General features: G+C 56.5%; 2 protein-coding genes across 2 annotated transcripts; one reads left to right on the top strand and one right to left on the bottom strand.

Annotated features, from left to right (window-relative positions):
• Positions 1 to 1742: 1742 nt before the first annotated feature.
• STMN4 (stathmin 4) lies at positions 1743 to 5563 on the top strand. Its single transcript, XM_026041188.1, has 6 exons — positions 1743 to 1759; positions 3790 to 3847; positions 4089 to 4184; positions 4261 to 4466; positions 4649 to 4840; positions 5471 to 5563. Exons 2-6 carry the CDS (start codon positions 3835 to 3837, stop codon positions 5528 to 5530), a joined length of 567 nt encoding a protein of 188 aa, XP_025896973.1. The 5' UTR covers positions 1743 to 1759; positions 3790 to 3834; the 3' UTR covers positions 5531 to 5563.
• Positions 5564 to 8077: 2514 nt separating this feature from the next.
• On the bottom strand, positions 8078 to 19626 carry LOC112948771 (angiopoietin-related protein 7-like). Its single transcript, XM_026041077.1, has 6 exons — positions 19210 to 19626; positions 14495 to 14717; positions 11501 to 11638; positions 9991 to 10207; positions 8637 to 8832; positions 8078 to 8224 (listed from the first exon to the last, which is right to left on the bottom strand). The coding sequence occupies exons 1-6, from the start codon at positions 19624 to 19626 to the stop codon at positions 8078 to 8080; spliced, it is 1338 nt and encodes a 445-aa protein (XP_025896862.1).
• Between the last annotated feature and the right edge of the window lie 6551 nt (positions 19627 to 26177).

The raw sequence follows: 26177 nt of genomic DNA, 5'->3' as shown, positions 1-26177 counted from the left end.
AAAAAAAAAAAAAAGGTAGCTTTTCCATGAAAAAAAAAAATGCTGCTGGATTTGCAGCAAATCCAGGTGCCGCCGCGAGCCGAGGGCTGCCGGGGTTGGGCATCGAGCGCCGCTTCCTCCCCGCATCCCGCGGGAAGCGCGTCCGGCCGCGGCGGCTCCTGCGGCAGCACCGGAGCGGGGGAACCCCAGGGGTTTCTCCCGGGATGTTGAGGGGAGCGGACGGTCCCGGCGGGATTGCTGGGGCGGGATTCGGGGAGCGCAGGCGGCTCTCCCATTGGGCGCCTGCTGGGCGGTGATGTCATCRGCAGCCAATCCGGGCGGCCGAGCAGCCTTTCCCTGCGGTCTCTTCCCTCCTTCCCTCTTTCCTTCTCTTTATTCCAAGCCCAATTTAATGGGCCTGGCTTTAACCCTGCYGGGGCCTTCCCGGGGATCCCTGAGGAGACCAAGACGGGATCCTAGGGGAAACTGAGCTGGGATCCCGGGAAAGAAGGCAGCATGCTAGGGAACCAAGGCAGGATCCCAGGTAACTAGGACAGGATCCTAAGGGAAGACAAGGTGGGATCCTGGGAAATCGAGGCAGGATCCTATGGGAAACCGAGGCTTGAGCCCCCCTGAGCCCCCTGGCACCGGAAACAGCTCCAGCAAAGAGGCCTCCAGCATTCCCAGCCTCCGGCAGAGCCGCCACTTTGGGAATGGCAGGAGGGGGAGGCAGGCCGGGAAACGAGGCCCAGGAGCCAAGGCCGCGGCCTCCCGGAGGGCCAAGGCCGCGTGATCCCGGGATGACTCCAGCTGCCTCCGCGTCCCGTCCGTCCCGGCAGCGCCGGCGGCTCCACGCGGTGCCAAGCGCCGGGCACAAGGGCCCCTTGTGCCGCGCGGAGCCGCCCATGCCCATCACACCCCTGTCCGGAGAGCCGCGGAGCTGGGAGGCGGGAAAAATCCCGCATCCGCCACGCGCTTCCCGGGGGGAATCACGGCCCCGATGCCGCCCCCCGGCCCGYTGCGTAACGGAGGACGCGGGCACCCGGACAGAGCCCAAGGGGGGCGGCCGCAAATAGGACGGGAGGGACGGGAGCCAGGGGAGGCTGGGGACAAGGACAGGGCCAAAATAGACTCCGGATCTGGGACTCGGCCCCGTTCGCACCAGGAGCAGGAGGAGGAGGAGGAGGAGGAGGAGGAGGAGGAGGAGGATGGCGCCCTGAGCCCCCTGCATGGGCCGTGCGGCCCCTTGGTGTCACTGGGGCAGCATCGGGTCCCCCGGGGCTCCCCGTCCCGCTGCATCACAGGGTGATTCCCCTCTAGGGTTGAAAAAAAATGAAAAAAAATGCAAAAAAAATGCAAAAAAAATTGCAAAAAAAATGCAAAAAATGCAAAAAAAAAAGCAAAAAAAAATGCAAAAAAAAATGCAAAAAAATTGCAAAAAAATGCAAAAAAAAAAAAAGAAAAAAAATGGCCTTAAAAAGTGGGGAGGATAAAAAGCACTTAAAAAAAAAAGTTCCGTTTTTTCGTTTTTTTCCTCCGTTTTCTTTCTCCCCAAAAGAGCTGCCCGGGCGTGACGTCAGCGCCCGGTGCCGGTCCGGTGCGGGGCGGGGCGGGCTCCGGCCGCCGCCGCCCGCGCGCGGACCAATGAGCGGCGCTCGGGGCTGCGCCAATCAGCGGCGGCGGCGGTGATGTCATGGGGCCGGGGCGGGGGGGGCGCTGCTCGCCCGAGCSCCCCGTTAAAGCAGCCGGGCGGGCGGCGGGCGGCGGCGGGCGCAGGCGGGTGAGTGGCAACTCGCGGSGTTATCGGGGTTTATTGATCATTGATGCTTTTAATTTGGGGGTTGCATTGCAAAAGTTAAGGGTGGGGGCGCCTGCTTTTTTTATTTTGTTTTATTTTTTTTTTTTTTCCACCTTTTTTTGCTTTTGTGCGCGCCGGGCGGTGCCCCCCGTGCTGGGGTCTCCATGCAGCCCCCCYATCCCGGTGCAAATCCCGTGTTTCTCCCCCCACCCCCGGCACCGCCTGGGTGCAGGAATCGCCCCGCGTGGGATCCCGCTCGGTGCCGCACGTGGGGGGCACCGCCCGGACCCCCCTCCGGACCCGCACCCCTCTGGGATCCTCCCGGCTCCTCCGGARCTTCCAGCCGGGAGCCCCCCCTGTTCTAGGGCAGGGGCCGGGGGGGGTTGAGGGGGCGGCAGTTTGGGGGTGACAGCAGGGGCAGAGCCCAGGGGGCCCCCAGCCACATACGAGACACYGGAGAATCCCAGTCCTGCCGTCGGGTCCCCCCGGCCATCCCAGCGCTTCCCAGCACCGTGTGAGGGATAACGCCCAGCGGCAGCGCCGCTTCCACGGACACTGCTGTGGATGGGCCACGCACAGACCCCCCAGCATTTTGAACCCSCTTTTCAGGGAATTTTTAAAGGGATTTTTGAAGGGATTCTGCCCCCTTTCCATGGAAACGAGCCGTTTCCACGGAGCCATCCCCCCCCAAATCCAATGTATCTTTCTGGCAAAACCAGCAGGGGCGTTTCCAGCGGGAACACGGGCGCTCCACGGGTGCCCCATGGAGAGGGTGCTGTGCGGAGCGGGGCGCGCTGAGCACGGCGCCTCTCTAGACACGTGTGAGGGCTGCAGCCGGGGGGCTGCGACGGGGGTGCGGGGGTGTCCGCGCCGCCTGTGCGGGGGTGCGTGGGGGTGTACGTGCACAGGCGGCTGCGGGTGACAGGGGGTGCGTGGGGAAGGATGGGGGGAGCCGTGTCTGCCTGTCCTGCTGGGGTGTCTCCCTCGTCCGTGTGTCCATCCTCTGTGTCCCTCACCCGCGTGTCCATTGTCCACGTGTCCATTGTCCACATGTCCCTCATCCCTGTACCCCTCATGCCTGTGTCCCTCATCCCTGTGTCCATCCTCTGTGTCCCTCATCCACATGTCCACTGTCCCTGCGTGTCCCGCCTCGTGTCCATCCTCCGTGTCCCTCATCCCCGCGTCCACCGTCCCTGCCTATCCCTCATCCCTGTGTCTATCCTCTGTGTCCCTCATCCGCGTGTCCATCCTCCACGGCACCGCCCTACTCTGTTCTCATCGCCGGGATGCGTCCCTGTCACCACAGTGTTGTGTGCCCATCGCGCCGCGCTGCTGGGTGCCCAGCACTCCCCACCACGTGCCCATCACAGCACCCAGTGCATGCCCATCACCCCACTGGGTGCCCATCACCCCACTGGGTGCCCATCACCCCACTGGGTGCCCATCCCACCCCACCATGTGCTCATCACATCACCCCAGTGCATGTCCATCTCTCCAGTAGGTGCCCATCACACCACCACCCATCATACCCACCACCCCAGTGGGTGCCTATCACCCCCCACCAGTGCATGTCCCTCACACCAGTGGTGTCCATCACACCAGGACATGCCCATCACACCCCACCAGTGCATGTCCGTGTCACCACAGCATCCTGTGCCCATCTCACCACGCTACTGTGTGCCCATCATCCCAGTGCATGCCCATCCCAGCACCCCAGTGCATGTCCATCATGGTGGTGGATGCCCACCACACCATTGCATGTCCATCACAGCAGGAGGTGTCCATCAGATCACACCAGTGGGTGCCTGTGTCTCCAGTGGCTGCCCACCACCATGGTCTGTGCCCATCACATCACACCATGTGTGCCCATGACACCAGGAGGTGCCCGTTGCCCCACATTGGTGCCCATGCATTGCCCACAAGCGGGTGGCCCGGTTGGGAGGGCTGGACCAGACGGTGCCCGCGAGCCTTGGCAGCCCCACACGCTCATGCCCGCTCTCCTTCCTCCCCAGGCCTCCAGGAGCTCAGTGGCTGCAGACGTCCCGCAAGGCGACACCATGACTCTGGCTGGTACGGAGGGAACATGGGGACCGCTCAACCGGGATCCTTCCCATGTGCCCATCGGGTCCCCATCCGAACCCTGCATGCCTCAGTTTCCCCCTTCAGAGAGAGCCTTTGCCAGCCCGGCTCTGCCGGCTGCCACGAGCCCACATGCAGGATTTGGAAGCCCCATCCCACCCACATCCCTGCCTCGAGGTGGCCGCGTGTCCCCAACACCAGCCCACCCGCCCACCATGTGCTCTCTCTCCAGCTTACAAGGAGAARATGAAGGAGCTGCCCCTCGTCTCCCTCTTCTGCTCCTGCTTCCTCTCGGACCCCTTGAACAAGCCAGGGTACACGTACGAAGGTAGGAGCATGGCCACGGAAGGTCTTGGGGTGTCCCCTGTGGCCAAGCCAACCCTCACTGTCCCCTCTCTCGGCAGACACGGTGGACCTCACCTGGTGCGTCATCTCCGACATGGAGGTCATCGAGCTCAACAAGCGCACGTCGGGGCAGTCCTTCGAGGTGATCCTCAAGCCCCCCTCCTTCGACGGCATCCCCGAGTTCAACGCGTCTCTGCCGCGGCGCCGCGACCCTTCCCTGGAGGAGATCCAGAAGAAGCTGGAGGCGGCTGAGGAGCGGAGGAAGGTAGATACCATGGTCACCTCCCCACTTGGGCCAGCACATCCAATGGCACGAGCCATGATGTGGACAGGGACCCGTTTCTTCATGGCCAGGATCCCCCATGCTGGTTGCATGGGGACAACCCCATTCCGTGGGGTTGGATGCAGGTTGGTGRGTGCCTCATCCCTCCCCATCTCCACTCCCAGTACCAGGAGGCCGAGCTCCTGAAACACTTGGCGGAGAAGCGGGAGCACGAGCGGGAGGTCATGCAGAAGGCCATCGAGGAGAACAACAACTTCATCAAGATGGCCAAGGAGAAGCTGGCGCAGAAGATGGAGTCCAACAAGGAGAACCGCGAGGCGCACCTAGCTGCCATGCTGGAGCGCTTGCAGGAGAAGGTGAGGACCAGGGCGCGTGGCGGAGGACAGGCAGGGGGGACAGAGCTGCATGGCTTCGGAGCGGGCTTAACCCTTGGGTGGCGTCTCCCTCTCCGGTCGCCCGGCCCCGGGGACCCCCAGGGACCATGCTGAGCCCGGCCCGTCGCCCCAGCGCTTCACGGTGTCACCCATGYCGCGGGCCGACACGAGGGCCCCGTCCCGCGGCCCCACAGACAGGCCCCACGAGGCAGCTGGCGGCCTGCGCGCCCCGCGGCGCCCGCGCGGCGCCTTCCCCGCGCGGACCTCTCCTTTCTCCCCCGAAGCAGGTGTGCTCRCAAGGCGCGCCCGGACGGTGCCACCCGCAGCTCCCTGCGACGCGGCCCTGCTGCGCGGAGCTGGCGCCGGGCCCCGCCGCCGGCACCCGATAATGGCGGAGCGCGCCCGCCCGGCCCCGTCTCCCCCGGGGGGCTCCGGTTGACGTCTACCTCCTAGCGCGGACCCGTCCCCGAGGGCCCCGGCGGCTCCTTGGGGCAGAGAGGACGCCCTAGACCCGGCGCCGCGTCCCTCCCGGCGAAGGCTCCCGTCYCGGCGGACCCCTGCGGCCCTAACGCGCCCCCCCTTCCCCTTGTGCCTTCCCCCCGCTTCCCGCAGGACAAGCACGCGGAAGAGGTGAGGAAAAACAAGGAGCTCAAGGAAGAGGCGTCGAGGTAAAGAGCCCGCCGCGGCGGCGGGCGGGACTGGTGGCTCCGGCGAGGCCGCGCGGGCGACGACGACGACGATGGCGGCGGCACCGCTGCAATGGGGGGGGGGGACGGCTCCTCCGCTCGCTGTGTTTGTGGATGTGACGAGCTGTGAGCGGGGCCGGGGCGGGGAGGGAGGACGAGGAGGACGAGGAAGGCCCCGCGGACGCGGAGCGGGGCACGGGGACGGGGTGGGCGTCGTGTGTGTGGCTTGATGTGGCGGCGGGCGCGCGGCCGCCCGAGGCRCCGTCCCGCGAGGGCCGCTCGTCACGCGAGCCGCCCTTCGGTTCCATTTGCGTTTTGTTTCGGTTTTCCCTTTTTTTTTCTTTCTTTTTTTTGTATACGACGGTTGTAAATAAACTGCCTTGGCGTTTCGTTTCCGCTCTCCGTGCGTGGCTGTGTGGGGGGCTTGGGGAGACGGAGTTGGGGGGTAGGGGGCTGAGCAAGAAGCTGGGGGGCTCCCAGGGGTGGCTTTGGTGGCAGTATGGGGACAGCTCTTGGGAAGGGGCCATATCACGGGGATGGAATAAATATATAAATAAAATGTTATATATAGATAGAGAATATCTTTAAAATGTGTAAATATGCCCCCGGCATGGGTGGGGGTTGAAGGAGGCGCGAGAGGCTGAGCAGCCTCTGTGGGAGCCCTCCCGAAACAAAATCCCTCCCGAAACATCGTCCCTCCCCAAACAAAATACTTCTGTTTTCAAATATTTTATTGACCTAAACACGCCCCAAGGGGAATCGATGCATTCAGGACCCCCATGGTATCTGAAGACCCAGCCCTTGGGCCATTGCATCTCACCAAGGGTTCCTCAGGAATGGTCAACCCAGGAGCCCTTCCCTGCTCTCCTCCCAGTCTCCCTTCAGTTTTCCAGTCACGGGACTGGAGATATGTGGAGCACGACTGTGGATGAAGCAGGATTRGAACCAAGGGGAAAATCTAGTTAGGGTTAGGGGATTCATTGGGAAGGAATCTGGCTTAAGAGAGAGAGGTGCAATGGAGAGAATAGGTGGATGCAGAGATAGAAAATGGAGACTTGTAACTCGGCAATAGTCACGGGCGATCCACGCAATTTAAAGCAATTCATACAATAAAATGTAATTTTATTGTTGTGTTGAGCGATGTGAAAATCCAGACTATAGAGTAAAACCTGTGATGTGATTATTAGTTATTTGGGTTATTGATTATTCGGGTGATTTATTAGTCTCGTAGTAGCGTATCGCCTAGCTGACGAACACCAGAGCTTTTCAGCTCAGCTTGTTTCAAGCCCGCACGGTAAAGGCAGAGGGTCGGCCTCTGAAGCAGCAGTGTTATTGCAGACACATGCACCGCAGAGCAAGGACCTTCTCCATCCCTTCTCCGTCCCACCACCAGTACCCCGATACACGTTATAAGCAATGGGATAGCACCAGTGTAGACCAGCTCATTGCAACACTAGGTCACCATCAAACTCCAGGAGGACTGATGAAGCAAGGCTAGCAAAGAGAAGGATGAATTTTGATGTTTTATAGCTTGAGATAATAGTTTTTCGGATGTGTAGGTAATTTTCCTGCTTGGTTTGCTGGTGAAAAATGAAGGTACAGGAGGAAGAACATAGTCCAGACCCGAACGAAAGCTACAGAAGCCATCAGGGAGTTAATCCAGCATCCAATGGGAGACAATGAGTTGAGCGGAGCAGTGTTTTGTCACTAACGCATCTGCCATTCTTGTTCTCTGAACCTGCTTTGAACTCGTCTGCTCACATGAAACAGGAAAGAGGTAATCTAATTAAATMTTCATCACCAAACGGGAGAAGGGCTGAAGCTAAGTCACAGTCTTCATCTCTAGGTCCCGCAAGGARGCAACGCCAGGGAGAAAAAGGAGGGGATCTTGCTGCGACTTCAAATGAAAACAAAGAATAAAAGACCACCACAACAAGTCTTGTATCTTCTTTACCCAGAGTAAGGCAGCAAAAAAAGAGGACTTAAAATCATGTGTAACCATCTCTGCAGACCACTTTTAAGGTAGTTAGACAATTCACCAGAAATTCTTTGCTCAAGGAGGGATRAAGACATGAAATGGGAATGCAAAGTGGCCACTTGCAGCGTTCTGACTTTCAAATCCTTTTACTTGGAGCGTAATTATTGCAGGTAGCTAAGGTCCATGGGTGAAACACGAGACCCCAGTGAGAGATGGCGATGACCACTGCACGATGTGTCCTGGCTCTGCCTGCCTTCCCCAGCGACCATCTCAGCCCCTTAGAGCCCTCCTCACACATCCCTGTGCTTGATTTTGCAAAGGCGTCACCTTCCCTCGATGGTCTAGGAGAGCTCTTGCCACCCAACACATGTCAAAGGCCTTGGCGCTCCTGCTGTTGGTTCTTGAGGCTGATCCAAAAGCAAACAGGCAGCAAGAGGGATGGTGCCTCCATCCCTCAGCGCTCTCCAGCAACAGTTTCTTCTTAAAGCCAACTATTTCCAGCCCTCTGTTTCCTGGGTTTGCCACCAAAAGAAACGAAGACCACCCCAAACTCCTTCATGGAGAGATATGGGGCCGGAAAGTACGTGGTCGAATCATCATGACGACCTTCTTCAGCGAGTAGTAGTCTGTGTCCTTCCATGAGTACCACACGACACCATCTGGCCCCAGGACCTTGCGGTTTTTAATAGAGTAGCGGCCACCCTGTGAGGTAGAGAAAGGGCAGTCAGGTGTGGGAGATACACGAAAGCATCACCCAGATAGGAACTCTTAAAAAATAGGTGCTCCAAAGCATGGGAGCGAAGAGCTTAGAGATGACACAGCAAAAGGAGCATGTAAAGCATTTTCTGAATGCTCCCGAGGGAGCTGATGTCCCTCGGTCTCAGGCCACGTGAGTCTCCCAAACAGGGAGCTGTCATTGCACAATCCCAAAGCCAGTTTGCAAGGRTGTCTCACAACCCACAACACAGAGAGGTTGGACTGAATTGGTGCCCAGCCTTGATTTCATTCCCTGCCTGGTCAAGCCAGAAAGGACTTCTGTGACGTAACGACCGATGGTCACTCCTAGCCTTGGACCTGGTCTGGTGACACCCATGTCCTCCTCCCTCCACCTTACCTTGTAGTACACCCCRTTGAGGTTGGAGAAGAAGCACTGATGGTACCACCAGCCCCCATGGGAAATCTCGGCACAGATGTTGCCCGTGTCGGGCGTGCTGAAGCTCCTCTTGTTGTGGTACCAGGCAAAGGAGTCCTCCACCGTCCCGCTGAAGCCGTCCACGTGCAGGCGGTAATAGTTTTCCTCGTCCTCAATGCTGCAAACAATAGGAACAGCTCAGACTTCTTAGCAACAGCGTCTCCCTCTCCTTTCCAGCCTGGATGGTGCATTCTTCGCATGGACACCCTACAATTACCGAGCTGCTCCAGCCAAGCTCTGTGTAATTATCCATCACCTTCAAATGCTAAAGATGCTTCATTTCGCCTTTCTGTGGGATGCACATGCTTTTGTCATGACTCAGGGCACTTGTTGGGAGCCTGAGGTGGGCAGAGCGTGGCKCTCAAACCACAATGAACGATGGCAGCAGCTTTGGCAAGACGGCTCCTCTAATTACCCAGCGCTGCCTCCTCTCCTCTGAAGAAGCCTCTTGCTCTTCAGTAATGCTCAAACTAATCAGTAGTTTGCTCCTAGGCCAGCACAAGCTGAAGGTCACCGCCACTGAGCATGATTTTGGTGACAAAAGCCAGGGTGGCTCTTCAGGACAACCCTCTGCAGAKGCTCCTGGGCACATTCAGTCAATGAGGATTTTTGCCCAGCAGCTTCAGCAATGTTTGGGTCTGCTTGAAGCCCTCCAGCTCCAGATGTCATTAAAGTGCAATGCTTAAGGGCATGCACTCCCTTGGACATCCTCCTGCCATGGGGAATCCCACACCCACCCACAAGACGTTTCTGGTGGAGAGAGAGAAGAGGTTCATGTGGGACAGTCTAGGCAGAGCTGGTCACCCCACTCACAAAAGGATGCCACGGATGCTGCTAAATACAAACACCAGGCAACGTGCAGAGCTGTAGACACTAAAGGAYGGTGGTTGAGGAACAGCAGGTAAAAGCCGTGAGCACAGAGTGAAAAACAAAATGTGAGTCTCGGCCATCACAGCAGGGAGATGCTGAAGGACCTGCCCAGCAGGAACAGGGGTGTGGAACTCTGCTTTGGCCATGGAGCTAGGTAAGTTCAGCAGAAACATCAGCCCCGAGCTGTAAGGGACTGCTCCTTGTGGGTGCTGGCTGTGGCTCAGCAATGCTGTACATTCACTAGCTCAAGCTCCAACCTGGGAGTGTTCATGGTCAAAGCAGGCATGGAAGAGAGGACCCAGTCCAAAAAGCAGGAATGGAAGAGTCACTTTGACTACAATGGGGTCCACCAGCACTGAACCAGCTATGTGTGCCAAGAACCAGGGAATGCCATGCCACTTTCTACCTGAAGACCTGGTAGAAGGCGTGTTTGTGCTTGTTGTTCCAGTCCTCCAGGTCGATGCGCAGGGAGTAGTCCCCTTGGCTCGTCACCTTGTGGATGTTCTCGTTGCCCAGCCAGAACTCACCGTTGAGATCCCCAAAGCCCTCTTTGTAGTCGTTCCAGGTGCGGTTGAAGTCAACTGAGCCGTCCTGACGCCTCTGGATGACTGTCCAGCCCCCACCTGCCAGGAGGGACATAACGTAACGTGGGAAACACCAAGGCACATCGGGGGTCCCAATGCCCACGCGTGGGTCAGAGTCCGCACCAGCATCGCCTGTTGTAGCCCAAAGAGGTGTCTCCTCCCCACACCCCCTCCCACCAACGAGCAAAACACAACGTTGGTTGCTGCATGGGGACCATCCATGATGCACAGCCAGAACTCAAGGAAAGGTTCTCCCACGTTGGCTCCAAGATGCCATGACCTTGTTGTCTGTAAGAGGGTCATAGCAGCTTTAAGGTGATTTTAAATGAGAGAAAGCTGATTGTTTTGGGGAAGGGAATGTTTTGGGGCTGGGAGGAACTGGAGAGCCTGGAGTTTTGAGATTGCTGTGTACTGTTTCTGCAGCACCGCAGAGGTASACGAGCTCTCTCCCAGTATTGTCTCACTGTCTCCATCTGCTCTCCCATCTGTCCAAATCCCTCTCTCCTCTCTCCTTTTATTCCAGTACTGTAAGCTTTGAGGGGACCAGGATCATCTATTTATTTGGTATTTTAAAGTATGTCACTCTGCCGTGCCCAAGATCTTGGAGATGGTTGTACAAATAATAGCAATGACATAATAGCGGCCACACTGTGTCAACAGCCTATTTCTTAATGATGACTTCTATCCAAAAGCAACAATCACCTGTAGATCCTTCAGACTGGTCTTCTCCAACTCAAAGGAACTGGTCTGTCCAGCTCCTTTTTTAATCAAAGCACTAGACCCAGAAAGAAGTRGGATCTCTGTTCAGATATTTAATCAGTGGCCTCTGCTGTCCKTTGAGATGTGTTTGGTCTCTGAGACATCTGCACAGGCTTGTAGATAGGCACAAGGTCAATGGTGGTGTGGGACACCATCAGCTGCAGTTAAGGGTTGCCCACACATAGCCCTCCAGTAGCCAGAGATGCCCCAAGTGCCCACCTGGTGGCCTGCTGCTACTCCAGAGGGGCTTCTGCTTCCCTGTCTCCTGCATCATACCCACTAGCTCTTTGCAAGTACCTTGCATGCATAAGGACGTCTCAAAGGGCATTCAACGCCTACATTTAGGCACCTGAGCACCAGCCAAAGTGCCCGGTTTGAACTATTCAGCTAGAGTCCCTCTTTAGCTGATGATTGAGTCCTCCAACCTTGGAGAATCCCTTGAGGTGATGCTGTTCCCACTGACTGATGTGRTCTAGAAGCAGCTCAGACAAGACACGACAGCCAAAAGAGACAAATCCCACCCAAAGAGTCCCCAGCTTTGCTGGGAGATGCTGAGGATGCCTCCACCAGTACCTTCGGTGTCCATTTCGCACAGCACCTCAATGGGCATCCCTCCAACTGAGGGCATGATGCTGTAGATCCCCGTTCTCCGGAGCCCGTTGTAGTAAACAGAAGCGCAGTCAATGGGGCAGTTCCTTGCATGCTTTACCTCTAAGAGAAAAAAAATAGCAGAGAAACATAGCGTTAATATTCAGCATGGAGAAGGGGGCGTGCAACCAAGCCCAGCATCATTTTCATGCCATCGTAATGTGCAACCTGACAAAAAATCCTGGAATTCTTCTCCTGGGAAGCAGCAAAACGGCCATGGACGGATCCCTGATTGCCATAGACTAGCAGGGATAAGGTTCATTCGTGTGYATCTGCACTTAGGGTGCTGGGGCTGAGGGATGGTCCTTATTTTCAGTGGGCTTGTGACAGAGAGTCTTCCAGCAGCACAGAAAGGTCATGCATCTTGCTGGGCTCAAGGTCTGTTAGATTATATTCCACATCAAAGAGGTCCTATGCATTGGTATAGACCTGCCTGCTTCTYCAGCAGTGGTCAGTGAAGCTAGTCATGAAAGGGTTTTCTTAAATGACCCATTGAAGGGTGTTTTCCCTGGCCAGATGTATAAGGAAAGGGACCAGAAGTCCAAAGAGACCCTAAAGATGCCTTTCACTGGGTCACAGGAGTGTTGCAGGCAGCTTTAGGTGTCTGCATGGGGGTAGTGGAGCTGCATTTCTTTCATGAGCCCCTGCCCCAGTGTTTGGGTGGGTATCTCAAGCATCCAACTCGTGTGGGGATGCACATGTGCAGAGACACAAGATTAGGCATTGTCTATGTTGTGAGCTGAGCCTTGTTGTCCATGGCTATGCTCCAGCGAGATGAAAGGAATGGCACCAGAGCAGCTTGCACAAACAGTCCCTCTTTTATTCACACACTTAGACCAGTTTGGAGCACAGCGTGGCCCTGACGCCCAGCTGGAAGCACGGTGAGCTCTGGGACCCAAGGATGGAGAAACAAAGAGCACGCACAGGACATCGCCTTTCCATGAGGCAAGCAGCGTGGATCAGGTCATGGATCTGGCAAGCAAGGAAAACTCTCTGGGCAGAGCAAAAATAAGTCTGGAGAGGTCACTCCAACATCCCGRCCTGCTGGTGGGAGCAATCAGTGCCTGGAGACTGGTGGCAGGTCAAAGACATCCCTTAGGGGTGGCACAGGGCAGGCCAAGCAGCAGCATTGCTGCAGGGGAGCAYGCAGCAGAAACCAGTTGTGTGCAACAAGGAACGGTCAAGGAGAGATCCGTGCTCTAGATCCAGCGAGCACCTGGTGTGTCAGGAAGAGCCCAACCCACCCAGCATTAATCAGCTAAAAGAGCCGCTTTCTTGGCTTCACCCAAGTTGGGTTTCTCCTGGCCCGTTGGTTTGTGCACAAAAGAGTCACATCCCGGTATAAGTTCAGGAAGGGAGAATGCAGGGAAGAAGGGGACAAGCTCTTCTCAGTGGTGGCCAGCGAYAGGACAAGGGGAAATGGGCACAAGCTGAAACACAGGAGGTTCCATCTCCAGGTGAGGAGGAACTTCTTCACTGTGAGGGTGACAGAGCAGTGGAACAGGCTGCCCAGGGAGGTTGTGGAGTCTYCTWSTCTGGAGGTCTYCAAAACCCGCCTGGATGCCRCCCTGTGCCMCRTGCTCTAGGTGTGCCTGCTTGAGCAGGAAGGTTGGACTAGATGATCTCTAGAGGTCCCTTCCAACCTTGAACATTCTGGGATTCTGTGACTATTAGCCCCAGCTCCACCTTGCAGGTGGCCATCACGCCTGTGGGCGCTAAGTCAGGTGCCCGTTCACACCTTGCATCTGCTCCAGGCACTGCTTGCTCAAGGCAGCTGTAACCAGGTATCAGCAGAGCTATTTCTATTCTCCTCCACCATGTCATCGCTGGCCAAAAGAGCTTTAAGCTGGCGCAATGGAAAAGACTTAGGCTAGTTGGCTCAAGGGAGAAGTGACACGACTTGTCCACCTGACGTCACCAGCTCAAATGAGATCAAGGTTGGTAGGTGAAAGCCGTTAGCAGCTCTGTCGCGTTGAGCCGTGCACACCGTGTGAGTCATCAGACACAGCCTGCTTCTTGCTGGAGGAGTAAACACCATCTCTATGTGTCCCCGTGCCACCATTCTCAGGTTGGGAGATTATTCTGGAAAGGCATCACTTCTTCCTTGGCTCTTCCTAAAAGTCTCCCTGGGGGTCTACGGTGGAAGAGACAGGATTTGTGGTCCACCCTGGTATTGGTGGTCTTGTCCCCTCAAACACCATCACTCCCTTACTAAAGACTTGGAAAATCAAATAGATTGAAAGACCAGCACAATTTCCTTCCCAGCTCCTCAAGGCTGGGTTTTCCAGATCGTGGTTATAGTAAACTCTGCTCAAAATGTTTTCATGGCAATGGATTTTTTTTTTCAGCAGAAAATGGGGTTTTGGTCAAGTTGAATCTTGATTTTTTTTTAACTTAAAACTGTCATGCTTGCCATTAGAAAAAGGATGACATTCCAGGAACTAACAACCAAACACCAGATGTAAGTTTAAATGTATTAATTTTACAAAGGGATAAGAAATAACAAAGAAATTATAGGATTTCAAATTTGATGTGTTTTGCCAAAGCCTTAGTATTTGGCCATTAGTTTTGTAAATAAAAATGATGTCTTATTCCTTTTCTTTAAGAGAAAAATAGAGTTCCTGGTGGTGGAAAGAAGATTTGCACAACCAACTGCAGGTGGAGAAATGGTGGGAGCAATGCRTGGTGGTTGCCCAAGCTGAAGCTGGTCACCTTGCGGTCAACGGGACCACAAGGAAAACAGCCCAGGAAGTGTCTATTTCTCCAAGAAGTCCTCCCAAATCCCTCGGGAATGCCATGTGGGAGAGATGAGACCCCTGGGCAATGTAGAGTGGAATTGAAGTGTTTTTTCTGACATTTTCCTACAAGAATCCTCAAGAGAGGCCATAAGAAGAAGCCACCCGCACCCGTCCCCGTCACCTGGGTGGTGCATCTCCTCCTGCAGCCTCATCTCGGCAGGCCCCAGGCAGCCGGGGACGCGGCGGCTCCACTCGGACAGCACGGAGATGTTGTTGATCTGCGCCTGCATGTCGTAGAGCAGCGTGGCCTGGATGTGCTGCAGGGTGCTGGCCTCGCTGTAGCGCTGCTCCAGGTCCTGCACGCGCTGCTCCACGCTGCGGTTGTGGCTCGCCGCCTCCTCGTGCTGCGGAGCGCAGAGGACACGGGGGTCACTTGGTGCCCATGGCAATGGGACCTTCTGGCAATGGGACCTTCTGGCAATGGGACCTTCAAAGCTCAGAGAGCCCAAGCGGATCCCTATCTATCCAGCAACCCCCTACCATTGGGTTCTACCCCCTACCATTGGGTTCTGCCTCCACAAGCTTGCCCAGCCACTCCTTCAAGCCGACACCAATGACAACTATAATTTTCTGACACCCATGCATGCTGCATGAAGAACCAGCTCCTGCTTTTGGGGTACTCTAATGTCCTACAAGCAGCAATGACCGCTGTGTATCAGGTATCGGTGTGATATGGACCATTCATGGTCCTTCTGTGGCCTGGTTTTAGGGTCATTGGTCCCATATACATGTCCCAGCTCTCTGGAGGTCATGCCGGAGGATGGTTTCAAACCCCACCAGCACGTGCAAAACGTGCTCTAGGTGCAACCTCACTTCAGACCTGCTCACCTCACTTGCTCGGTGCTCCCTGTCCATTAGATGGCAGGGCAGGCCTTAGAGAGCATCTCCAGAAACACCCTGCAGCCGGAATCATCCTCTCCCCTGGCTCCGGCAGCAGCTCCACAGAAGGCAAAGTCCCCAACAGAAAGGTCTCCCAAGAAAGCAGACCCCACGTCTGCTCAAGGGAGGCCGAGTCTTCACCTGTGCAGCTCTGCCCTCCTCACCTGTGGTGTCCCCACCACACCAAGTGACCAGATGCACAACCCTTGGGGTGGAGATGGCCCCGTATCACAGTGCAGTCCAGGGCACGAGCACCTGCAGCCACCAGTGCCCACCAGCACAGTACCCAGCACACTCCATAACCACGCGTGGTTGCCCAAGCTGGGGGCCAGGATGGGACCTCCACCGATGGGTTTCCAGGTGTTAATGCAAGCCTGCGGCACATTAAATATCCATGGGGACACGGAGAGCTGGCGCTTCGCAGCACCACGTCCTGCAGCGCCGCTCACCCCGCAGCGGCTCTCCGCGCGAGCCCGTCATCGCTCCTGCGCCCAGACACTCCCCTCCTCCGCGGGTGACGCTTCCTCTCCTGGCTGCTTGGAGAAAACAACAACCCGACGCTGCAGGCAGAGCATGGCGGCCGGGCCCGGGTGCTGCCGGGTTCCTTCTCGCTGCTGGGGATGTCCCACCGCTGACCAACCCATGCGGCACTGAGCACCACAAGGTCCTGGTCTGGCACAGGTGGGGTCCATGGGGTAGTGCAACCTGGACTGCACCGTGCACAGAATCACACAATCCCAGAATGTTCAAGCTTGGAAGGGACCTCTGGAGATCATCTAGTCCAGCCTTCCTGCTCCAGCAGGGACACCCAGAGCACGGGGCGCAGGGTGGCACCCAGGTGGGTTTTGGAGACCTCCAGAGAAGGAGACTCCACAACCTCCCTGGGCAGCCTGTGCCAGGGCTCTGTCACCCTCACAGTGAAGAAGTTCCTCCACACATGGAGATGGAACCTCCTGTGTTTTAACTTATACCCATTACCCCTTGTCCTGTCGCTGGCCACCGATAAGAGCTTGGCCCTTTCCTCCCTACATTCTCCCTTCATGAAYTTATCCATGTTAATCAGATCCCCTCTCAGCCTTCTCTTCCGCAAGCCGAACAGACCCAACTCAGTCTCTCCTCATACAAGAGATGCTCCAAGAATGCAAAGGTGCAGCTCATTGCTCAGCTCGAGGGGTTTCCCTTTGCCCATGGCACCAGGCTGGAAGGAGAGGAGGAGATCCTTCAAACCTGTCGCATCGGCTTCTAAGGGGAATCTCGGGATACCTCTGAGGTGTCTTTAACCACATCCAAGTGGGTGGAAACGCTCCCAAGAAATGGGAGAGCTCGGTTCTTGCCTTCCTTAACCAGGGGAACTCAGACCCTTAGCAGCAGGTAAGAATGAGTCCAGGGAGCTGTCTTCTACTGTGAAGCTGAAGGAGAAGCAAAGGGGTTGGCTTWTCTGGCCTATTCTGTGTCCCTGTTAGACTGAGAGGACCCACGACCTGAAGAACCCGTCGCTCTCAGACAGCTCTGAAATGCTCCTGGGATGCTGGGCTCATACGGACATCTCCGCTCGGACAGACAAGCCCACRCAGAGCTCCCAGGAAAATATCCATGACAAATCCAAGGGAGACAAACTAGCAGCAGCAAGAGGCTGATTTATGAGAATGGATTAAGGGAGCCAAAGCATCTTAGTGGGAGGAAAGGAGATGGAGGAGATCCACAGATGCTGGGAATTGACACAACAGAGAATTGGGCCAGGGGACTCGTGGGGATGCCAGGAGGTACATGGGACGCAGGGGAAAACCAGGGATATTGAGAACTGGCTGGACCAACAGAGCTGAAAAATTCCTTATGGGAGCATTCCCAAGGAGACTGCAAGGAGCTGAGGCAACCAGCTTAGAAACCAAGGATTCTGTCCCTGATTTTTCTTTCTTTGAATACCAAGGTCCTGCCACCATCACCTGACAGCTCCCCTCCCGCAGTCAGCTTTGCCTCTTCTTGCCCACTCCGGGGCTTGGAGGATGACAGGACACTCCTCGCTGCCCTCGAAGCTCTCCAGATGTTGTTGTTCTCCTGCTTATTCTCAGGCCAGCTCTCCCAGCGCTCCCATTCCCTTATCTTTTAGACACTTGGAAAAAAAGCTGAGGTTGGAAGAACCTGCTGAAGGTCCCGCATCCAACCCCTTGCTGAAAGTGGAGCTACATCAGGCTGCTTGGAGCCTTTTCTACTCAAGTTATGAAGCTCCCTATGGTCTTGTGAAGCCCAAAGGTCTTGTCAAAAGACCCTGTATCTTGGTGGCAGGGATATTGCCAGTGCTGTGCCCCAGATATGAACCAGATGGAAGCATCTAGGAAGGGATTGGGACCTGGCCCAGGACACCAGGGCTCATCCTGCATGCCAAGCAGCACTTCAGCTCTCCCTGTGGTCAGATGTCCTGTGGGGTCTCAGCATGGTCCCATAACAGGCAGGATCCTTCAGAGCTGCTCCCCTGGGCTCCCTTTGGTCAGCAAAGAGAGAGGAGCTCTCCCAACTCATCGCATCCTCCATGAGACTTCCAGAAGGTCATAGGAGCATCTGCATGTCTGCATTTGCTATTAAGGGAGCCCCAGGACCAGTTCTGATAGAGGCTTCTGCCTGGCAGGCACTCGAGGTGGATAACAGCACTCCTTGAAGAAGCAACAGTTAGAMGGAGAGCGATAATAGGAGACACAGAAAAGCCCAAAGACTGACATGGCCACAGAGACGATAACAAAGACTGTGACTCTTGGGCCATGGCACCATGGRCCTTTCAAGGAACTGCTCAGGAACAACCCTGAAGAGGTTCAGCCTGAGCTTTGCCATGGACCCAAAGGGTGAAACACCATTAGTGCCTTAGGAGATAGCGGGGTGGCTGCACAAGCTATTGTGGGYTATCAGAAGGGGCTTCTAGGGTGATGTAAGATGCATTGAGCCTCACTGCTGGCCTCATCTGCCAAGGGGAAGAGCAGCAGCCACATCTGGGGGTGGAAGGACCTCAGAGATCTGACACCAGCGCCCAGGAAGGAGGAATTGCCGGGTTCCCAGCCCATGGGGTTCGGCAGTTTTTGTAGCATCCTTACCAAAGGGGTCACCATGACCCTGCTAGATGGAGGAAAGGACCAAACCACTACTGCTAAGGAGGGTTCATTGTGCTTCTTGATTTACCAGAGCTTAAATACAGCGAGGGAGGGACTGCTCCACGTCTAATGCCCTCCACCATCAAGCAGCCCTGCTGAGGCAGTCAGCTCGGCTCCCTCTCACTCAACACCCAGCAACCAGCATCTCCCGAGGGAGATTTGTTTGTCTCCATCCTCCCTCTGACTGCAAAGAGACCCTACACAACCGTCAGGGAGCAAAAACTCGGCCATTAGATGAGTCACTTCATGGCCTAGAATGAAGAACTGGAGACGAGCAACAACATTGAGGGGAAAGTCTTTAGTGTATTGATCTCCTCCTCTCTGACTCTGTGCTAGAGAGCTATGCTCCGTGTAAGAGCCACAGCTCCAGGTGGAGCAGAAGCATGATTTGGAGTTAAAACAGGGAGCTGGGATGGTGAAGAATAGACGGAACAGACCTAAGGGTCTAGGTGGCACCAGGGGAAGGACATGAGACAGCAAGAGGTCRGCTGTGTAAACCTTTGGGGTCTAGTCTGGGATCTTGCTAGGAGTAACGGGACAGATCAGCCACCCATCCTAGGTGGGTCYAAAGCAGGAGGAGATGCTCTTTCTCCCCTAACAGCAGATGCCTACATGAGCAGCACAGACAAGACACCAAAGCGCTAGGATGAGCGCTGGAAAGCTCCTGACCCAACCCAACACGAGCAGCAAGTGTTTTAATAGGTATTTCGGTCCTCAGCCAGAACATCCCATGTTCTCCTGGACATTGTTCCTCAGGTGCTGCCTGAGGAGCCAGAAGGGACCAGATGCCGCCGCTCACACAAGAAGGGCAATCTTTTACCTGGAGCTCCAGGACCTTGATGCGGTGRCGGTGGTTCCTCAGCTCCTCCTGCAGCTCCGAGATGAGCTCCCGCAGCTCGAGGATCTGCTGCTTGCGCTCCTCGTTCTCGTGGAGCCAGTAGGAGACCTCATCGGTGCAGCGAAACATGTCCGGGCACCGCTGCTCGTCCAGCTGCGGCAAGGTGGCTACGATCTTACACCGGCCGTCGGGCAGCACCTGGTTGCTGTACTCGCCGCACTGGATGAGGCCGGTGCCCTCCTGGATTCCCTCGTCGTAGCTGTAGCTTTCGGCCGCAGCCAGAGGCTTCTGCAGCGAGGGGCTGTTCAGGACGGCCGCGAGGAACAGGGGCACCAAAGCCAGGCGGGCACAGACGGTGCAAGGGCAGACRTCCGTGCGGCAGGAGAAGATGGTCCCCATGGACAACCCTGTGCATCTCATCCTCGAAGGTGGCCCTTTGGAGAGATCTRTGTGCGTAGCACTGACGTTCCACCAGGAGCTAGTCCTTGCAGCCACAGCCGGCACGTGGCACAGGGATGAAAGGGCTGTAGGGGAAGGAGACGTCAGTGTGGACCCTGGAGCTCTTGCCAAGAGGGTCACTGCAGGCAAGCGACCTGCCTGCCCCCATAAAGCTTCTTCTCTGCTGCTGCCCTGTGACCACCAAGCTGGAACCAGATCCAGAAGGAGAGTCCCCACYGGATGAAGAGCGCCTGATGCCGTTGGAGGGCACCGAGGGCTGCTAGCACGTCGGGCAGGGCTTTTTGCCCACCAAGGACTTCTGGATTCCCTGGACAGGGCGCGCTGGTGCTGTCAGCACTAAGAGGCATCCGCCAGTGCAGGTAGGATCATGCCCTGTCCACACGCGGCTTCATGGGATGAGCCAGTCTTTCTTCAGCCTGGAAAGAGAGGGCAAAGAGAAATCTGCTCCATGTCCATGTCCACCTATGGAAGCAGCTGGGACAGTCAGCTGTGGCATCAGTGAACTAGGAACCAGTGCTATGGTTAGAGGAACCAGGGCTTGGTGGAGACAAGAGATAAGCAATCGACCCACGCAGTGCAGGACTTGCACGCTACCTTGTGCACTGCTCCCTCATCTTCATCCCACCACAAATGAAGTCCCCGCCATTGCCCTGCCCCAAGCATCCCGCTGCTCCGTTGGGCAAGGGGGAGAAGGGAGCACCACAACACATCACAAACCTCCCCTTCCACCCTGCTCACGCGCAGCCAAGGCACCGTGCCCAAGCTTCACGTTTTTGTTTTCCATCAACTAGATTCCTGCTTGGGAAAGGCTTCTTCAGCCTGTGCTTCCATGGAGAGAGCGCAGAGGCGATCCGAGAATTTCAGGCTCCGTCTCCTCGTGCCTGACGTTTTCCTGGAAGATGCAGCTGTAAATGCAGTTAGCAGGTGAATGGTGCCTGTCTGCACGGGGACGCATCCTGACAGGCCGGTCATGAGGAACCCAAACCAAACTGTCCCAGGCAGGGGACAGCCCAAGGCAGGACACCAYCAGCACAGCTTGGATGAGCCCCAGCCAGGAGGGAAGAGCTTCCCCCGGCCACGGGTCCAAGTGGATTCAGCTCCAAGTGGGGGTGGTGGGGAAGGAGCATACAGGAGCGAAGGCTGGAGAAGACCCCAGACACTTAATGCAATCTCCCAGCTGCAGCCCCCCGATCTCCCCACGAGCTGCGTGTCACTGGCAGTAGCACTGAGCTCCCAAGCAACCCTCAGCCCCACATTTGGCTCCAGTTTTTGCTGTGTGGTACCCCCACAACCACCTTCCCTGCAGTGCAATGGTCCTCCTTGCCATGAGAGCTGCATACCCAACATCCATGCCCAGCACTGCGCCATCACAGGTGTCCCTTGCCCCACGTACCTCCAAATCACTGGCCACAGGCTCCCGGTCAGGCTGGTCCCAGCGGAGCGCGGAGACGGCAGCGAGCACAGACCGGCCATGCGGAGCAGACTGTGTTTCAGGGGACACTAAATGCTTATTCCCCCTGATCCTATCACGACACTATAAATAGCTCCACAAGAGCCGCAAGTCTCGGGCAGTTTGTGGGAAGGTCCCAGCGTGACCTTCTTAGCGCGCGGGAGATTAAGGCGTCATCTTGGCGTGACTTCTCCTCTCTGAGCAGATCCCCTGGCCCATCCTGAGGCCACCATGCAACCAGACAGTTCATTCATTGGGGTGCCAGCGGTGAGACCCCCAACCCTTCCCAGCCCAATGGGTCTTGGTTAGGAGGGGAGAGGTTCCCAGYCCGGACATAGCCAGTGTGCCCATGAGTTTGGGGAAAGAATGACCATAATTTGTCTAAATTATGGACTAGATGATCTCTAGRGGTCCCTTCCAACTTTAACCATTCRATGATTCTGTGTAATTCACTAGTCCAGGGCTTGTCTTCTCCTCTGCAATGGACTCTGGCCTAGAAGAGGGTTTCCTGAGCAGGGTCCCCATCCCATTCCCCAAGCTTTCTCCCCAAATTATGCACGGATTCAGCACACAGCAGTGCTGGGAGCACGGATGTCTTCCCAAACATTCCTCTGGGAGGTAGTGAGCAATTTTAATCTTTCTCCCTCTCACRCTGTCCGCTTCTTGGGAGAAGGGAAAGTAATTATCTATCTGACTTTAAATGTCAGCGGGCTTGCTTAATTAAATATGCTCATCATTACGCAGTAGGAAAGCGAGCTCAAACTASGGGTTTCCGTATTAGACAAAAGAGCACATTGTTGGGGTTTTCACTTTATGAATAGTTTCCAGACAATGTCCCCAGATTGACGCTCAGAATGAAGATAGACATTCAGACTAGCTCACAWGGTCCCCAAAAGATGGGGAACCTCCTGGAGAAGGATAAATTCATTAAAATAAACCCTTCTGCTCCAGCAAGTTGGAGGTACAAAGTTGTGCAGGGCACAGATTGACCACAGATTGACACCAGCAGATATACCCCATGACCAAGTGACCAGTCCTTGGGGGACCTGCCATTCTCCATGGGTTGAGAACTGGATAGACGGCGCAGCTCAGAGGGTGGGGATAAATGGGGCCGAGTGCTGTTCAATTTGTTCATCAATRACCTGGACAAGRGCACAGAGGGACCCTGAGCAAGTTTGTGGATGATCCCAAGCTGGGTGGAGTGGCCGACACTCYGGAGGGTTGTGTTGCCATCCAGAGGGACCTGGACAGGCTGGAGMGCTGGCAGAGAGGAACCTCATGAGGTTCCACAAGGACAAGTGCAGGGTCCTGCACCTGGGGAGGAATAACCCCAGGCACCAGCACAGAGCAGGGGTGACCTGCTGGAGAGCAGCTCCATGGAGAGGGACCTGGGAGTCCTGGGGACACCAAGTCACCCGTGGCGCAGCAGGGCCTGGTGGCCAAGGAGGCCAGTGGGCTCCTGGCTGCATCCGGAGGCCGTTGGCAGCAGGGCAGGGAGGGGATCCTGCCCCTCTGCTCAGCTCTGCGGAGGCCAAAGCTGGAGCGTTGGGGGCAGCTCTGGGCTCCCCAGGACAAGGGGGCCGTGGAGCTGCTGGAGAGGGGCCAGCGCAGAGCACCAGGGCTGAGGAAGGGCCTGGAGCAGCTCTCGTGTGAGGAGAGCCCGAGCGAGCGGGGCCTGCTGAGCCTGGAGAAGAGGAGGGTGAGAGGGGAGCTGGTGAGYGTGTCCAAGGAGCCGAGGGGAGGATGGAGGGAGGAAGGKGCAAGCTCYKGTGGGTGGTGGCCAGGGRCAGGCCAAGGGGCAGTGGGTGCAGGTTGCAGCGCAGGCAGCTCCATGTGGCCGTGAGGAAGAACTTGTTTGGTGGGAGGGTGCCCGAGCCCTGGCCCAGGCTGCCCAGGGAGGCTGCGGAGGCTCCTGCTCTGCAGATCTGCCAGCGCGCCGGGATGCGCCCGGGTGCCCCGTGCTCTGGGTGTCCCTGCTGGAGCAGGGGCTGCGCTGGGGGAGCCCTGCGGGTCCCTTCCAGCCTCAGCCACCCTGGGATCCTGGGATTCTGTGTGATTCATAGGATACCCCCAGCCATGCAGCCAGTCCTGCTGAGCCACAGAGGCTGGGGAAATGGGGGAAAAAAAAGACCAGAAAAATATCAGTGAGGGAAAGAGGATTGCTACAAGGGAGGTGGAGCTGAGCTTAGGCTCCTGAGCAATGTGGTCTGATCATACAGAGCCAGTGAAGTGGAGAGGGAGTCAGCAAAGCAAATAAACCTCTGCTRCTGGGTTGGAGAGCAGGTCATATGTGTTCTCCATCCACGTTTCTCCCRTTTGGTTGCCCAGGGGTTGGGTACCCAGGGCCCAACCTGAGTTTAGCGCGTTGGGTTCGGTGCTGTTCACACAGCACCGCAGACACAGGGACATCCTGTGGCTCCTGCTGTCATGGCCATGAAGTCCTCTTAGGGTTGGTACTCAACCTCCTTGGCCTTGTGTCATCCCTTGCACCACCAAACTCCACGCAGCTACCRAGGAGAGCTCCCTCTGACCCAGCAGAGCTGTTTCTGCTCCAGGCTCGTCCCCTCGAGAGAGACAGAGCATCCCCACAGTCAGATATGATGATGGTAGATGGACACCATCATGGGGACAGCCACTGCACCCCATGGCTGACCGGCCGTCACGGCTCGGAGTCGTGGGGTGAAGACGACCATGGGGCCTATCTGGCTCTCCACCGCCAGCCAAGAGCTCCTCCAGCACGATGAGCTAAAGGCCCTTATTGCGTACGAGTGGATGGGCATTTAACGTGCTTGTCTACAATGAAATCCATTATCCCCGTCGCTCGCCGGGGCCCCGCCGCTCTGGTTTCCTTTTCAGGGCCGGAGGTGGCGGGGGAGAAGAGCTGGAGGAGGGATGGAGCTGGGACAGCCAGGTCCTTTGTGCGGCCACTCAGGAGGCACTTTCTTGATAAATGTTTGGCCTCCTAAATGGATGCGACCTCCCTTCCCCCAGCCCCTTTCCCTTTCATTTCTCATGCCCATTATGCTCAGAAAACCTCGTCCGTATCATTAGCGTCAGAGGCAGAGACGGGCGCCGAGCGAGTGCCACGGGGAAGAGGCGAGCGTACATTTCGTTCAATGTCCCCTCGAGTGGCCCTGCGCTCAAGGCTGCTCCTTCACAAAGGGAGATGTGAAAATGGGCCCCGGGGCGGCAGCGCCGTCGGGGCGGCCGGGCCCCATTCAGACGGCAGCGTCACCTTCTCGAGGGAAACAAAACCAAAAACGCTTCTGTCCCGGAGCCGCGGCCGAGCCACCCGGAGAAGAGGGGCAGASAAGGGAAGGGGGCCGCGTTCAGAGAGCGCTGGGGCTCTGCATCTCCCACGGGAGGAGGGATGCGATGGACCCCGGGTTGAGAGCCCCTTCACCAAGTCCATCTTGGCGTGGATGGGCTGGAGGTCCCGTCCTGTCCTCCCAACAAGCGGTGAGACCTCCAGGCTCTCTTCTTGCAATGCCCCAGTGCCCTTCCAGTTTGGCCCTTGCCCAGGTGTCCTCCCAGGCTGCACGGTGACATCCCCAGGCTCCCCGCTGGGGCAGCACAGGACACCCGTTCCCCACACGTGTCTTCCACCCTTCCCATTGCATGGAGCATCCTCCACCTGCCTCCRCTGCACGGAGCCTCCTCCCAGTCCGGGCACATTGCCTCTCACCCAGCAACCCAGGACTGGTTGAAAGCAGCACCCAGAGTCCCAAGAATTCACAGAATCACAGAATCTTAAAGGTTGGAAGGGACCTCTAGAGATCATCTAGTCCAACCTTCCTGCTCCAGCAGGGACACCCGGAGCACAAGGCACAGAGTAGCATCCAGGCGGGTTTTGGAGACCTCCAGAGAAGGAGACTCCCCAGCCTCCCTAGGCAGCCTGTTGCAATTCCCTGGCCAAAACCCAGAGTCCCAAGAACTTCTTGGCCATCTCCTTCCAAGGATGCAGGCAGCGCCATCCTGCTGATGTCCTAATGCCCAGGTGCGTAGCTGCTGTGCAGCAAGCATCTCCCCAGCTTGCCATGAAGAAGAGCACCACAAAGCATCACAGTCATCCTCCGTTGGGAATCCACCTCCTTCTTTGCCCCCAGTGCAGGGGTATTTCTGCAGACGTGCTCCATGGTCCTCAGTGAGCATCACTCTCAGATTTCCCATGTATCAAGCAAGGTTGTGTCTGTCCATTTGATGGTTTGGACATATGCTCGGTGTGCAACTAATCCACCAGCTCTCCTCTGGGTCATTCTCTGAGGGAGAATAGCTAAAAACACAGTATTTCTCCATTCCTCATTCCTACCCATTTGSTATTTGCCCAAAGGAACAAAGAGACCACCCAAGTATTCCCAGATAATTTACCATTCCCTGCTGCTTTCCTCCTCCTGGAGGAAAGGAGAAATTGATCCAGACCTACACAGCCCACACGCCTGCCATGTTAGGATTTCGGTAAAATTAGCCATTAATCAGTTTTAAAAGACCTACATGATTCACAACAAAAATAACCAGCAGTAAAAGATGGTTCAAAGGCTYCCCAAGACCTTTGGGTCTTGGACCCAAAGGGAAACCCTTGAATCAGAGTAAATGTTAATACTCCTCCACCGYCACCACCGCGGGACTGACGAGCAGGCAGCAGGATTCCCACCTCCCCRTTGCAACGCTCCACAAATATCAGGGAAAGTGAGAGCCTTCTCCATGAGGGAGGCATGGGCAGACAGGGGCATCTCCAGGTTCCTGAGCTTCCCCATCAGCCTCCAAGACCCGGGTGCAAGCGCTCGGTGATGAGCTGATGAGAACCGCTCCAGGGATGCTGGTGCTCCGTGCTCCAAGCTKGCGATGAGCTGGGGCTCAGTGCTGGAGCCAGGGAGCTGGAGGAAAGGAGGAGATGTGGGGAGCGCCAGCAGGGATGCGGCTCTGCCCAAGGGCCTTGCTGAGCTCTAATCCCCACCCGGCCAGGGCAGATCCGGCACCTTTCTGGAGTGAGTGAGGCCGTTCACGGGGTTGTGTCTCTCTGCAGCCTCCCAAACTGCCCCGG

The sequence above is a fragment of the Nothoprocta perdicaria genome, unplaced genomic scaffold (assembly GCF_003342845.1).
Source record: "Nothoprocta perdicaria isolate Ctin4 unplaced genomic scaffold, notPer1 scaffold_101, whole genome shotgun sequence".
NCBI classification, from domain to species: Eukaryota; Metazoa; Chordata; class Aves; order Tinamiformes; family Tinamidae; genus Nothoprocta; species Nothoprocta perdicaria.
This window is presented reverse-complemented; position numbering and strand designations above follow the sequence as displayed.